We start from the raw sequence: 14,675 nt of genomic DNA on the forward strand, positions 1-14,675 counted from the left end.
TTGGGAGGCCGAGGCAGGTGGATCACCTGAGGTCAGGAGTTCGAGACCAGCCTGGCCAACATGGCAAAACCCTATCTCTACTAAAAATACAAAAATCAGCTGTATGTGGTGGCGCACGCCTGTAATCCCAACTACTCGGGAGGCTGAGGTAAGAGAATCACTTGAACCTGGGAGGTGGAGGTTGCAGTGAGCCAAGATCGCACCACTGCGCTCCAGCCTGGGTGACAGAGTGAGACTCCTTCCCCGCCCCCCAAAGAAAAAGAAAAGGAAGGGAAAGGAAAGGAGAGGAAAGGAGAAGAAAGGAAAGGAGAGGAGAGGAGAGGAAAGGAAAGGAAAAGAAAAATCCCAGGGCTTAGCTGAACCCATTCTCTTTTCCTCACCTCTGCTCCAGTGAAACTGATTTCCCTACTGCTATGCCTTTCCCTAAGCTGTTCCCTCTGCCAAAATGCCTATCCCTGTGTGCTGTTCTGATCATCCTCAACAGGCCTGGCCCTGCCAGGAGCCCCCAGCCTCATGTGGGAAGAGAGGGCAAGGCTGCCTGTGGCTATAAGTCAAGATGGAAAGGGCAAGAAACCTTGAGAAGGTGGCCTGTGGAGGACCGGAGAAGGGAAGTATCTGGCTGGGATGGAGTCCAGGAAGCCTTCCTGGAGGAGGCGGCGGCATTGAGGCTGGGCCTTGAGGATGTATGAGATGTGTCCGAGGGACGGATGGGGGGTGGGAAGGGTATTCCAGGTGGCCGCACAGCCTCAGCAAAGGCCCGGAGGTGGGAATGTGCTCACTTCAATGGGAAGAGAGCAAAGTATCCAGGTCAGGCTGGAGGAGGAAGCTGGAAGGTGAAGAGTTTGGTCTGTGGGCAGTGGGACCTGTGGGAGGTTCCAGAACAGGAGCAGGGAGGTAGATTTGGCTGGTGGAAGTGGTTGGAGATCCCAGAGCTCCCCTCTGGACCATGTCCCAGGAAAGTCAGGGGCCACCCTGACCTCACCATACCAACCAAGCTGTGGTTTCCCAACACCCCGCCCAGCCCCAGGGGAGTTGGAAGAGCAGCCAGGAATGTGGTCAGAGGACAGGAGGGACCCCTGAGACCAGCCCGTGGCCCTTGCCCTGCCTCTGTCTTCCCATCCTGGCCAGTGCAGCTGGAAAGACCACAGCAAGACCAGCTCCTGCAGGACCAGGAGGTGGAGAGAGAGCTGCCCCATCTGACTCCTTCCCCGTCTTTTCTGCTCCCTGCAATTTCCACGAAATTCACCTGTACACCAAGATGAGAACAGCTTCCATGCGGCCGAAGGGGCAATGCTCTTGTTTATTTTTAGAGACAGGGTCTCGCTCTGTTGCCCAGGCTGGAGTGGAGTGGTTACCAATCAAAGCTCACTGCGACCTCAACTTCCTAGGCTCAAGCGATCCTGCTGCCTCAGTCTCCTGAGTAGCTGGGGCACAGGCTCGCACCATGTGTAATTTTAAAATTTTTTTGTAGAGACAAGGTCTCCTATGTTGCACAGGCTGCTGTCAAAACTCCTGGGCTCATGCAATCCTCCCACCTCAGCCTCCCAAAGTGCTGGGATTACAGATATGAGCCATGGTGCCCGGCTAATTTTAAGTGGTAATGCTTACCCCACGTGGGCTGGGCAGTAACGGTGGATCCAAGACAGGATGACAGGCAGGTCAGAGAAGCACCATTCTTCTAGATCTTGAACTCTGGCTCTACACACCCCCATCTCCATGTCTCTGCAGTGACACACCTCCGTGGCCCCCAGCCCCCTGGGACTGAGACCCACCCTGGCTGGAACACACACATGGGCCTTTCAACAACAAAAAGGACCTTTATTCTGGGGGCAAATCCCAAACAGCAAAGCAAGTGGGTATGGCAGGCTGAGCAGCACAGCCCATAGGCAGAGGAGGGCTCACTTTTCAAAGTTCCAAATAGGGCAAAATGTGTGTTTCCCTGGAAAGTATTTTTTAAAAACATTTTTGAGATAGAGTCTTGCTCTGTCACCTAGGTGAGAGTGCAGGGGCAAGATCATGGCTCACTGCAGCCTCCAACTCCTGGGCTCAAGCAGTCCTCTCACCTTGGCCTCCCAAAGTGCTGTGATTACAGGTGTCAGCCACCACACCCAGTCAGGGCTCACTTTTCAAAGCCCCAAACAGAAGGCATTGGGCAAAATGTATATTTCTTGGGGAGGCTGTTAGTATTTTTTGTTAGATGGAGTCTCGCTCTGTCACCCAGGCTGGTGTTCAGTGGTGCGATCTCTGCTCACTGCAACCTCCATGCCTCTTGGGTTTAAGCAATTCTTCTGCGTCAGCCTCACAACTAGCTGGGACTACAGGTGCACACCACCACACCTGGCTTTTTTTTTTTTTTTTTTTTTTAAAGTAGAGACAGGGTTTCATCATGTTGGCCAGGATGATCCCGAACTCCTGACCTCAGATGATCCACCTGCCTCAGCCTCAGCCTCCCAAAGTGCTGGGATTACAGGCGTGAGCCACTGTGTCCAGCCTCTTGGAAAGATTTGGATTAGCTTCATGGAGCCGGGGAGCAGGACGTAGGTGAAGAACCCAGCTTGTGGCTCAAGTTGGCCTGAATTGGGTTCGAGGCCCTGATCCCCCGGGCCTCTTTGTCCGTGTGTTCAAGGAAAAAATGCGAGAGTCCAATACCAAAAAGGTGGTCAGGGATCCTGAGTTGGGCCTGATTCCAAAGAAGGGTCAAGGCCAAGGCCTCGTGCTTACGTGTGGCCACCAGGGGGCAGCAGGGATCGGGGGGTACAGGTGGCCATTCCCCACCGCCTCCACTGGCCCTGGGTCAGAAGTCCAGCTCGGGCATCAGGGTGTGCTTGACCGGGCAGCTGGGGGTCTCGGGTTCCTGCTCGCAGATGTCCCCGGCAACACCCATCCCGTCCCCGTCCCTATTCCCATCCCTGTGCTGGGCCTCCCAGGCTCTCTGCTGGGCCGGCCAGTCCAGGTGCGCCCAGCGAGGGTCAGGGCCCCCGATGACCTCGTCCACCAGGTCTGCCAGGTCGGGCAGGGGCTCGGGTCGCTCCACAAGGATGGGCGCGAAGGGTCCCACCAGCCAGGGCAGCGGCACGGCCTGCACCACCAGCTCCAGCAGCTCGTCCACACAGGCGTGCGCGCGGGCCACACGACCCCGGCCCTCGGCCAGCGCGGCCGCTGGCACGTCCCCGAAGCAGCGGGCATCAGCGAAGGCGGTCTGCAGGGCGTCCACGCTGCGCCGCACCTCAGCCACCTTCTCCTGGGCGCCGGGGGGCAGGCCCCGCACACTGGACTCCAGCGCCTCTACCGTGCCCTGCAGCTCCTGGGTCAGGCTGCGGGACAGCACCAGTGTCTCCAGTTCTGCCTGCAGGGGGCGGGGACCTCAGTTTCCCCTATGGACGCCCAGGAGGACTGCTGTCCTGCCTCGGTTTCTCTGATGGACCCACAGTGGGGCTGTCAACCTGTCTCATAGACCTGTCCCCCATAGACACAGAACGTGACCCAGCCCTGACTCAGTCTCCTTTATAAACACACAACGGGGCCGGGCGCGGTGGCTCACGCCTGTAATCCCAGCACTTTGGGAGGCTGAGTCGGGCGGATCACCTGAGGTGCGGAGTTCAAGACTAGCCTGGCCAACATGGCGAAACCCCGTATCTACCAAAAATACAAAAATTAGCTGGGCGTGGTGGTGGGCACCTGTAGTCCCAGCTACTTAGGAGGCTAAGACAGGAGAATCGCTTGAACCCGGGAGGCGGAGATTGCAGTGAGCTGAGATTGCGCCACTGCACTCCAGCCTGGGCGACAGAGTAAGACTCCATCTCAAATAAATAAATAAAAATAAAGTGGAAAGTGGAGAGATGGTTTCTAGGCTATAGGTTCAGGGAGAGAATGCGGAGGGAGGGAAAGAGAGAAGGAGCGGGAAGCCAGGGACTACTGCTTGCTTGGGCCAACACCCCCCTCTCCCCCCACCTCCCTCCATCTCAAAAATAAATAAATAATAAAATAATAAAACTCCATCTCAAAATAAATACATAAGTAAAACACACAATGGGACTTAAACCTGCCTAAATTTCCCCCCACGGACACCTCAACTAGCTGAGCTCAGCACTTGGTTTGAGATAGCTTGAGCTGGGTACCCAGCAGTACTGGGCTGACCCACAGTCCGTCGCTCCGCCTCTTCCTCTGCAGCCTGGTGGCAGACACCACCTCACCTGGCACTCCTGCAGTCTCACCTGGCTCCGGCGGCGGCTCTCCAGAGGGTGCTGGCCCCATTCCCCCCACAGCTCGTGCACCTTCCCAGGGCGGGCCGGGATGGTGGGGGTCACCCCACACTGCATGTGGTCTATCTGCAAGGACAGAAATGGTGGTCTTCAGAGCTGGGGGATCTGGGGGTGGGGGTGGGGTCCAGGACCACTGATCTGGCCTCAGTAAGCATTTAGGAGACCAAGGCAGGTTGTGCAGGACCGTGGGGAAGCCTTGGGCTTGGACCCCAAGGGAGGTGGGAGCCATAGAGGGCTGTGGGTAGAGAAGGGACGGACCTGACTCAGGGGCTTACAGGTGCCCTCTGGTGGCTGTTGCGGGGAAGGAAGAGCTGAGGATGGGAGGATTCTGATGAGGAGGGCACCAGAAGAGGAAGGCTCTCTTCTGACCTACCCTAACTTGCTATAAATTCCAGCTTCTCCTTCCCCTCTTCCACAAAACCCCTCCCTGACTCTCCAGGCAGAGCCATGACATCCCTGGGTTCCTCCAGGCCCGGGTCCCCCAGCCCTGAACACACGCAGCTGGAGACAGCTGCACTCAGCTCCGCCTCCCGCTTCAGGCTAGCACGGGATCCAGTATTCAGCTGGCACTCAATCCATACTGATTGGCCTGCATCCCGGAGCAGGGGCGGGCAGCGGGCTCTCACCAGCTCCAGCGTCTCCTGCAGCTGGGCCAGGGTGTCCTGGGCACGGTGTTTGCTCTGCCTCAGTTTCCCCAGAGAGTGCTCGTAGGCCAGGTGGCGGATCCGCGCTGACAGGGATCCGAGGCGCACAAAGTAGCCCTGCTGTTTCCTCTGATCCTCCACCGAACCCACTTCAGGGCCTTCAGCCTCAGCCGCCAGTGCCGCTGGAGGACAGGATTCGGGGACAGCACGGGGTCAGCACAGCCACCCCCTCCACATCTGCTCACCCACCTCTGGGTACAGAAGCCACAGGTTCCCACATTCACAGTTCCCCTTGACTGACATCAACCCATTTGGTCTTCCCCAAACCCTAAGATGTAGGCACTATGGTGGGCCCTGTTTTACACAGGAGGAAAACTGAGGCAAAGGAGAGGTGAGATCCTGCAGGATACAAGAAGCAGACCCAGACTGGAACCCAGGCACGTTGGCCCCAAACTGCTTAACTATTTTTTTTTTCTTTGAGACGAAGTCTCGCTCTGTCCCCCAGGCTGGAGTGCAGTGGCATTATCCCAGCTCACTGCAACCTCTGCCTCCCAGGATCAAGCGATTCTCCTGCCTCAGCCTCCTGAGTAGCTGGGACCACAGGCATGCACAACCACACCCGATTAAGTTTTGTATTTTTAGTAGAGATGGGGTTTCACCATGTTGGCCAGGCTGGTCTAGAACTCCTGAGCTCAATTGATCCGCCTGCCTCGGCCTCCTGAAGTGCTGGGTTTACAGGTGTGAGCCACCGTGCCTGGCCTACTTAACTATTCTTTTAAGCAGCCTTTTAAAAATACAGGTTGGGTGCAGCGGCATGCACCTGTAATCCCAGCACTTTGGGAGGCCGAGATGGGAGGATTGCTTGAGCCCAGGGAGGATTACTTTGAGACTAGCTTAGGCGATATAGCAAAACCCTGTCTCTAAAAAAGAAATACGGAAATTAGCCAGGGCTGGGCACAGTGGCACGTGCCTATAGTCCCAGCTGCTTGAGAAGCTGAGGCAGGAGGATCAATTGAGCCCAGGAATTGAAGGCTACTGTTAGCTATGATCACACCACTGCCCTCTAGCCTGGGCAACAGAGCAAGACTCCGTCTCAAAAAAAAATTAAAATTAAAAAAAATGAATGAAAAATAATAAAAAAAGAGAAAATACACACAAGATATGGTGGAAAAAAATAAAAAGAATATATCATAGTCCAGGCACAGTGGCTCACACCTGTAATCCTAGCACTTTGGGAGGCCAAGGCAGGGGGATCACTTGAGCCCAGGAGTTGGAGACCAGCCTGGGTGACAGAGCAAGACCCCATCTCTAAAAAAAATTTTTTTTTTTTTTTTTTGAGATGGAGTCTCGCTCTGTCGCCCAGGCTGGAGTGCAGTGGTGTGATCTTGGCTCACTGCAAGCTCCGCCTCCCGGGTTCACGCCATTCTCCCACCTCAGCCTCCCGAGTAGCTGGGACTACAGGCGCCCTCCACCACGCCCGGCTAATTTTTTGTATTTTTAGTAGAGACGGGGTTTCACCATTCACAGGATGGTCTTGATCTCCTGACCTTGTGACCTGCCCATCTTGGCCTCCCAAAGTGCTGGGATTACAGGCATGAGCCGCCACTCCCGGCCTAAAAAAAATTTTTAAATCAGCTGGGTGTGGTGGTGTGCACCTCTAGTCCCAGTTGTCTAGGAGGATGAGGCAGGAGAATCACTTGAACCCAGGAGGCGGAGGCTGCAGTGAGCCAAGATCACACCACTGCACTCCAGCCTGGGCGACAGAGCGAGACTCCATTTCAAAAAAAAAAAAAAAAAAAACAGTGGTTGGGCGTGGTGGACTCATGCTTGTAATTCCAGCACTTTGGGAGGTCAAGGCAGGCGGCTCACCTGAGGTCAGGAGTTTGGCCAACATGCGAAACCCCATCTCTACTAAATACACAAAAATTAGCCGGGTGTAGTGGTGGGTGCCTGTAATCCCAGCTACTTGGGAGGCTGAGGCCGGAGAATCGCTTGAACCTGGGAGGCAGAGGTTGTAGTGAGCTGAGATCACAACACTGCACTCCAGCCTGGGCAACAGAGTGAGATTCCGTCTCCAAAAAAAAAAAAAAAAAAAAATTTCAGGAGTGCCTGGCACACAAGAAGTGCCTGATCAATGCCTCACTGCCTTTTTTTTTTTTTTCTTTGAAACAGAGTCTCGCTCTGTCACCCAGGCTCGAGTGCAGTGGTGCGATCTCTGCTCACTGCAAGCTCTGCCTCCTGGGTTCACGCCATTCTCCTGCCTCAGCCTCCCAAGTAGCTGGGACTACAGGCGCCCGCCACCACGCCCGGCTAATTTTTTGTATTTTTAGTAGAGATGGGGTTTGCACCATGTGAGCCAGGATGGTCTCGATCTCCTGACCTCGTGATCGGCCTGCCTCGGCCTCCCAAAGTGCTGGGATTACAGGTGTGAGCCACCGCGCCTGGCCGCCTCCCTGCTTTTCTGCTAAGGTGGGGGTAAGCCCATACATTCTTCCAGTGCTGTAAGGCCAGAGTTGGACATTCACATGGTCTCCAGGGCCAGGCAGGTACCAAAAACCATCAAAGTAGATATGACGTAAACCACTGGGGACTAGTGGAGCTGAGCAAACCATCTGAAGGGGCAGACAATATTCTGGCTGTGTCTAGTTTTTCTTTTTTTTTTTTTGAGACGGAGTCTCGCACTGTCGCCCAGGCTGGAGTGCAATGGCGCGATCTTGGCTCATTGCAACCTCCACCTCCTGGGTTCAAGTGATTCTCCTGCCTCAGCCTCCCAAGTAGCTGGGAATACAGGCACCCGCCACCACGCCTGGCTAATTTTTTGTATTTTTAGTAGAGACGGGGTTTCACTATGTTGGCCAGGCTGGTCTCGAACTCCTGACCTCATGATCTGCCCACCTTGGCCTCCCAAAGTGCTGAGATTACAGGCGTGAGCCACTGTGCCTGGCAGTGTGTCTAGTTTTTCAAAACAGGCCAAGAATCGGGACATGTAATGTAAAATCTGGTTAAATGCATGCAAAAAATGAAAATATTTAAAACACGTTGCACAGGCATTTGGGGGGCCACCAGTTTGGGACCTCAAGTCTAAAAGCCCTATATGCCCTTAGGGTCTCGGTGTTCTGACTCCTGGCAGGATGCAGGTTGAGGGGCCGTGGAAGTGAACAGGAGGGAGGACAGGCCTGGTTTTGAGTTGTATGTTTCCTGCTGATCTGCTGTGTGACCTTGGGTGAGTCTCAGACCTCTCTGATCTGTACCATGGGGGGATGGGGACGGGGCAGGACTCAGGGGTTAGGGTTGAGGGTGTCGTCCTCACCGAGCTCTTCCTCTGTCATGGGCAGGAAGTGATCCACGAGCTCCTCTGATTTTTCTAGCACAACATCCATGGCATGGCTCATGGAGCGCTTCAGCTCCACGCTCCAGCGCCGGCCCCGCCGGGCCAGGTCCACCACACCCGTGACACTGCTGGCCACCGCGTCCTTGGCCGAGGTCACCACCTGGAAGGAAGGGCCCCCCCACTCCAGGCACCGCGGGACTCCAGCTCCATTTCTGCCACCCTAGTTCCCTGGGGCTGGGACTCAAAGATCCCTGGACTTCTTCCTGGCTCCGTGTCTCAGTTTCCCCTATAAAATGGGTGATAAAACCTTTCCCTCACAGATGGTGTTGAGGGAGTTACCCGCCCTTACTAGCAATACATATATATACACACATATATATACATATATACGCATATATACACATATACGTATATATACATATATACACATATACGTATATATACATATATACACTATACAGATATACATATATACACTATACAGATATACATATATACATATATGTATATATACATACATACATATATGTATATATACATACATACACACACACACACATATATATATGTTGCAGTTATTTTAACCTGGCTGTTTTTTCTCGAGTCAACTAAAAGCCTGGCTGGCACCATCCCTCCCTCCCTCCCGCCTCGAGTCTGGCATGCCCCCACTGGAGGTCCCCACATCTAGTCGTCCGGGGTACCGTCTCCGAAGGTTGCTGGAGAAAGGGAAGCTTCTCCTCCAGCTTGTCCAGGCCTCTGCAGGCGAGACTGTTCATGGTGGCCACTGAAGGGAGAGAGGCGTGGAGTGAGACTCAGGGAGACACAGAGGGAGATAGGGACGCAGTGAGAGTTGTAGACGGAGGGAATGCTAGAGAGAGAAGCAGAGACAGAGAAGGAAGGAGACCAGGAGAGACAGGGAGAAACGAAACAGAATGATGGAGACAAGACCCACACCAGGAGATGGACAGGCTTCCTGAGACCTTACACCAAGAAGCCGCTTACACCAAAGACGCTGGGGCAGACGCCTGTGGCTCCTGGATAGAGAGTCTAGGAGAGGGAGATAGGGAGAAGGCCTAGACCACAGGGGGACCTGGCTGCCTCCCTAGGTGAGACTGGGGGCCCTGAGGGTGTGGGTAGGCTGCTGGGTTGGGCACTGCCTCCTCTGCCCTCCTGCCTGGGCCCTACCACCCTGTTCTCCCAGCACCAAGGCGACTTTTCAGCCATGCCCAGCTCAGATGGCCCAAAGGACAGACTCAAGGTCACAGAAGCTGGCTGAGAGGGAGGTGAGGAGGTGCTGGGCTAGGACCCTCAGGTGACCCTCTTCCTGGGTCAGACTAGAGGCCAAGGATCCTATAGTCCCCCGCCTGTCATCGGCTCAGGGGTCCACAGAGATGTGAGAACTACAGAGCAGAGGCTGCGGGGCTTAGGACAGGCAGAGGCAGGCGCAGAGGGGAGGGGGCCTGGAGAGACAGATGGACCCAAGGCACATCAGGCCAACAAACGAGGGGGGACAAGGAGACAGATGGAATAGGGACAGAGAGGAGGGGCCCCACCAGTAAACAGGTAAGGGCAGAGGGCCAGGGGATCAGATTTATTTATTTATTTTGAGACAGTCTAGCTCTGTCACCCAGGCTGGAGTGCAGTCGTGTGATCTCGGCTTGCTACAACCCCTGCCTCCCAGGTTCAAGCGATTCTCCTGCCTCAGCCTCCCATGGAGCTGGGATTACAGGCACCCACCACCATGCCCGGCTAATTTTTTGTATTTTTAGTAGAGATGGAGTTTCACCATGTTGGCCAGGCTGGTCTCGAACTCCTGACCTCAAGTGATCCACCTGCCTCGGACTCCTAAAATGCTGGGATTACAGGCATGAGCCACCGCACCTGTCAGGGGATCAGTTTTGTTTTTGTTTTGTTTTTTTTGAAATGGAGTCTCACTCTGTTGCCCAGGCTGGAGTGCAGTGGTGCGGTCTTGGCTCACTGCAACCTCCACCTCCCAGGTTCAAGCAATTCTCCTGCCTCAGCCTCCTGAGTAGCTAGGATTACAGGTGTGCGCCACCACACCTGGCCAAGTTTTGTATTTTTAGTAGAGACAGGGTTTCACTATGTTGTCCAGGCTGGTCTTGAACTTCTGACCTTGTGATCCAACCTCCTCGGCCTCACAAAGTGCTGGGATTACAGGCATGAGCCACCACACCCAGCCAGATTAAAAAAAAAAATTTTTTTTTTTGAGATACAGGGTCTCGCTATGTTGCTCTGGCTGGTCTTGAACTCCTGGCCTCAAGTGATCCTCCTGCCTCGGCCTCCCAAAGTGCTGGGATCATAGGCATGAGCCACCACGCCCGGCTGGTGATCAGATTAAAGAGGGACTTAAGTGAAGAGATTGAGGAGAGGTGGCATGGCAGTGGGGCAGGTGGCTAGGCTGAAGATGACCCCCAGGAGTGTAATGCAGATAGACCAAGGGGGATGGGACGGTTGGCGGTGGGGGCAAGCCACAGCTCCCAGGGACATGGGCCGGGGCACTCACGCTGGGGCTGCAGGTGCTCGAGCAGCGGCTGGGCGTGGTCCAGGGCACGGGTGGTCAGGCCGCACACGCAGTTCTCAGCCAGGCGGCAGGCGGAGCCCAGCAGCGGGTGCCTGTCCTTGGCCGCGCTGTAAGCATCGCAGACTGCGGTGCACGTGGCCCTGACCAGGGGCAGAGCCACCACACGCTGCACCACGTTCTGTGGGAAGGGTCGGCATCAGGGGGACCCTGGGGAAAGTGGGGCCCCAGACACACCTCAACCTACTTCCCCTCTCTGGGCCAGGACGAGGGATGGTAGAGTGGAAGGATGGAGTACTGAGCACCCTGCCACGTAGATGCGGTGAAGATAAATGTGGATGTGAGAATGTCACGGTTCCTGCACTCACAGGCTCCTCTTCCCATGGCGTACACAGAGCATTACAATTTTGTTTGTAATGGGGTTTCACTCTTGTCACCCAGGCTGGAGTGCAGTGGCACCATCTCGGCTCACTGCAACCTCCTCCTCCTGGATTCAAACGATTCTCCTGCCTCAGCCTCCCAAGTAGCTGGGATTACAGGCACCCGCCACCACACCTGGCAATTATAATCATTATTTAAGAGGGAGTCTCGCTCTATCGCCCAGGCTGGAGTGCAGTGGCGCAATCTCGGCTCAGTGCAACCTCCGCCTCCCGGGTTCAAGTGATTCTCCTGCCTCAGCCTCCCGAGGAGCTGGGATTACAGGGATGTACCACCATACCCGGTTTTTTTTGTTTTTTGTTTTTTTTTGGTTTTTTTTGTATTTTTAGTAGAGATGGGGTTTCTCCACGTTGGTCAGGCTGGTCTCAAACTACCGACCTCAGGTGATCCACCTGCCTTGGCCTCCCAAAGTGCAGGGATTACATGCGTGAGCCACTGCGCCCAGCCAATTTTTTTTTTTATTTTTAGTAGAAACAGGGTTTTACTATGTTGGCCAGGCTGGTCTCGAACTCCTGACCTCAGGTGATCCACCCACCTCAGCCTCCCAAAGTGCTGGGATTACAGGCCTGAGCCATTGCACCTGGTCGCAATTTTTTTGTTTTCAGTAGAGACAAGGTCTTGCTCTGTTGCCCAGGCTGGAGGGCAGTGATTCAAGCACGTCTCACTGCAGCCTCAGCCTCCTAGGCTCAAGCAATCCTCCCACCTCAGTCTCCAAGTACCTGGGATTACAGGTGCACACCACTGTGCCCAGCTAATTTTATTTTTTAGAGATTGGGTCTTGCTGTGTTGCCCATGCTGGTCTTGAACTCCTGGCTCAAGCGATCCTCCCACTTCAGTCTCCTAATATGCTGGGATTATAGGCATGAGCCACTGCACCTGGCCAAATACTATATTTTTTGATCTGCATTTGGTTGAAAAAGGTCTGCATACTTTTGTCTCCTGGGTTCAAGAGATTCTCCTGCCTCAGCCTCCCAGTTAGCTGGGATTCCAGGCAGCCACCACCCCACCTGGCTTTTTTTTTTTTTTTTTTTTTGAGATGGAGTCTCGTTCTTGTTACCTAGGCTGGAGTGCAGTGGCATGATCTCGGCTCACTGCAACCCCCACCTTCAGGGTTCAAGCGGTTCTCCTGCCTCAGGCTCCCGAGTAGCTGGGAATACAGGCACCCGCCACCACACCCGGCTAATTCTTGTATTTTTAGTAGAGACAGGGTTTCACCAAGTTGGCCAGGCTGGTCTCGAACTCCTGACCTCAGTTGATCCGCCCGCTTGGCCTCCCAAAGTGCTGGGATTACAGGCATGAGCCACCGCACCCAGCCTGACCTGTGCAGTTCAAACCCATGTTGTTAAAGGGTCCACTGCGATCTGTCTGCTCGAGGGAGGAGACGTTAGAGTCTGGGGGTTCAGAGCACTGCCCCTGGAGCACAAAGGCCTCTGTTCACTTCTGGTTCAGCTGCCTGCAAGTTGTGTGAACTTGGGCAAGCCACTGAACTGTTCGGTGCCTTGGTTTCCCCATCTATGAAATGGGTTACTAGGGTTGTGATGGGTGTTCAAGGAGCCAATATACATGAAACGGTTGGAACTGTGACCGATACAGTGATTGCTGCTCTTACTGTTGTTGTTACTGAGGGCGCCATGATGGTGGATGTGGAGACAGAAGGATACAGGTGGAGACCCAGGGATCAAAGGAGAGGGAAAGGGTTGGGTAGGGGCCACAGAAGCCAGCTGCGTGTCTTTGAGAGCCACTCCCCTCCCAGGGCCTCATTAAGCCCCCACTAGGAAATAGACCATCCCCTCCATGGACCAAAATATATTATGACTCAGGTTTTCCCAGCAAGGAGAGGAGTGGGGCGGGATATCTGGCCTGAAACACTCCTAGAAGGGACTGTCCCACACAATTCCTTGTGTCCCCGCTTCATGGGAGGGGCAGCCCTCACCTGCTGGTCCTGCTCCCACACATTGGGTCTGGGGATCTGAGCCGCCTCGTCTTCAGACATCGTGCTGCAAACAGGGTCACCCTGCGGGGCAGGATTGAGTACGGGGAGCACCTGCCCAGGCGTGAGATCCTGTCAAATTGGGCTCTGTGACTCAAGCAACTCTCAAACCTCTTGGGGCCTCAATTTCTTCATCTGCATAATGGGGCACTCTGTGGGGCTCAGACAATGCATGCTCAGAGCTCTGTACACAGAAGGTGTCCAATAATGAGCCTCTGGCAAGGCAGGGTTGCCGGAGTGACTCGAAGCATGGTCTCTGAGGTGAGAAAGACCTGGGTTCAAATGCTACCATTAATTGCGGTGTTATTTTTATTTATTATTTTTTTAAAGACAGAATCTCTGTCGCCCAGGCTGGAGAGCAGTGGCGCCATCTCAGCTCACTGCAATTTCCGCCTCCCAGGTTCAAGTGATTCTCCTGCCTCAGCCTCCCAGTTAGCTGGGATTACCCACGTGCCACCATGCTCGGCTAATTTTTGTATTTTTAGTAGAAACGGGGTTTCGCCATGTTGCCCAGGCTGGTCTCAAACTCCTGGGCTCAAGTGATCCGCCCGCCTCGGCCTCCCAAAATGCTGGGATTACAGGCATGAGACACTGCACCTAGCCAGCTGTGTGATTTTTGGCAAGCACCTTCACCCCTCTGGGCTGTTTCCTGTTTTGTAAGATGGGGGAGGTCCCTGCTCCCCCTGCGGCCCCTGCCTGGGCCCAGAACTGCCCCAGCACCCCAGACAGCTGGAGGTGGTAGCTGCTGGGTCCTAGTCCACTCAAAGCTCATTTGACAGACAGGGCAACTGAGACACGCAGCAGGTCCATGCTGGTCCCAAGGTCACGCAGTCAGCTAGAGTTAGAAGGGGGAGCTCGACCTCGGGCCTCAGACTTGCGGCCTGCGATCCCTCCGGTTGCCACCCCGCGTCCTCTGAGGCCTGGTCCTCGCCCAACTGGGTCCTGAGCTGGGGCCAACTGGGCCAAGGGTCCCAGCCACCTGCTCTGGCCGGTCGTACCCGTCCCACGCCGCCGGACCTTCGCCCAACCACCCTATCTGGAGCTCCTCTCCTGAGCCCGGGGGGCGCTCCTGGACGCCGCCCTCAGGGCACTCACCTGGGCGCGAGCGGCTTCAGACCCCAGGTGTCTCCGCTGACCCCAGGCTCAAGTCTCCGCCCCCCCCCCCACCAGTCCCGCCCGCCCCTCTTATAGCTGCTCTCGGAGTGGGGGGGGGGCCTCCGGAACTGACCAATGGGGAGAGGCCGTGCGGGGGCGTGCCCAGGGGGCGTGGCTCCAGGCTTCCCTCGCCCTCTCCTTGAGCTAGCCCAGTGCCCTACGGTTGCCATAGCAATTCGGGAGCGCTAGATTCAAAAGATTGAGCTATTATACTTTCCCAGACCAAGTCTGGCCACCTGTCACCCTCACTGCTGTTGCCATAGAGACAGTCCATGCGATCACAGCCCCCATAGCCCTGAGTGACCTTGGCCAACTC

The 14,675-nt window shown here is 55.1% G+C and overlaps 1 protein-coding gene across 4 annotated transcripts; it reads right to left on the bottom strand.

Moving 5' to 3' along the window:
- Positions 1-1,206: 1,206 nt before the first annotated feature.
- On the bottom strand, positions 1,207-14,357 carry PLIN5 (perilipin 5). 4 transcript variants are annotated; one of them, XM_024237111.3, is made up of 8 exons: positions 14,300-14,357; positions 13,148-13,228; positions 10,762-10,957; positions 8,939-9,021; positions 8,217-8,397; positions 4,889-5,088; positions 4,215-4,328; positions 1,207-3,346 (listed from the first exon to the last, which is right to left on the bottom strand). In XM_024237111.3, exons 2-8 carry the CDS (start codon positions 13,205-13,207, stop codon positions 2,795-2,797), a joined length of 1,386 nt encoding a protein of 461 aa, XP_024092879.3. In that variant the 5' UTR covers positions 13,208-13,228; positions 14,300-14,357; the 3' UTR covers positions 1,207-2,794. The 4 variants fall into 4 exon arrangements, with proteins under 4 accessions (XP_024092879.3, XP_054395368.2, XP_054395367.2 ...); XM_054539393.2 differs by having other exon boundaries at positions 13,148-13,276; XM_054539392.2 differs by having other exon boundaries at positions 13,148-13,258; positions 14,300-14,356.
- Positions 14,358-14,675: the final 318 nt, after the last annotated feature.

The sequence above is a fragment of the Pongo abelii genome, chromosome 20, assembly GCF_028885655.2.
Source record: "Pongo abelii isolate AG06213 chromosome 20, NHGRI_mPonAbe1-v2.0_pri, whole genome shotgun sequence".
NCBI lineage: Eukaryota > Metazoa > Chordata > Mammalia > Primates > Hominidae > Pongo > Pongo abelii.

Bases quoted from the DNA above. Each gene is read 5' to 3' on its own strand.
- PLIN5 (XM_024237111.3), bottom strand. From the start codon at position 13,207: ATGTCTGAAGACGAGGCGGCTCAGATCCCCAGACCCAATGTGTGGGAG. The intron at 10,958-13,147 runs GTGAGGGCTGCC...CCCTTCCCACAG, and splicing joins TGTGGGAGCAGGACCAGCAG to AACGTGGTGCAGCGTGTGGT. The intron at 8,398-8,938 runs GTACCCCGGACG...CCTTCCTTCCAG, and splicing joins TCCAGCAACCTTCGGAGACG to GTGGTGACCTCGGCCAAGGA.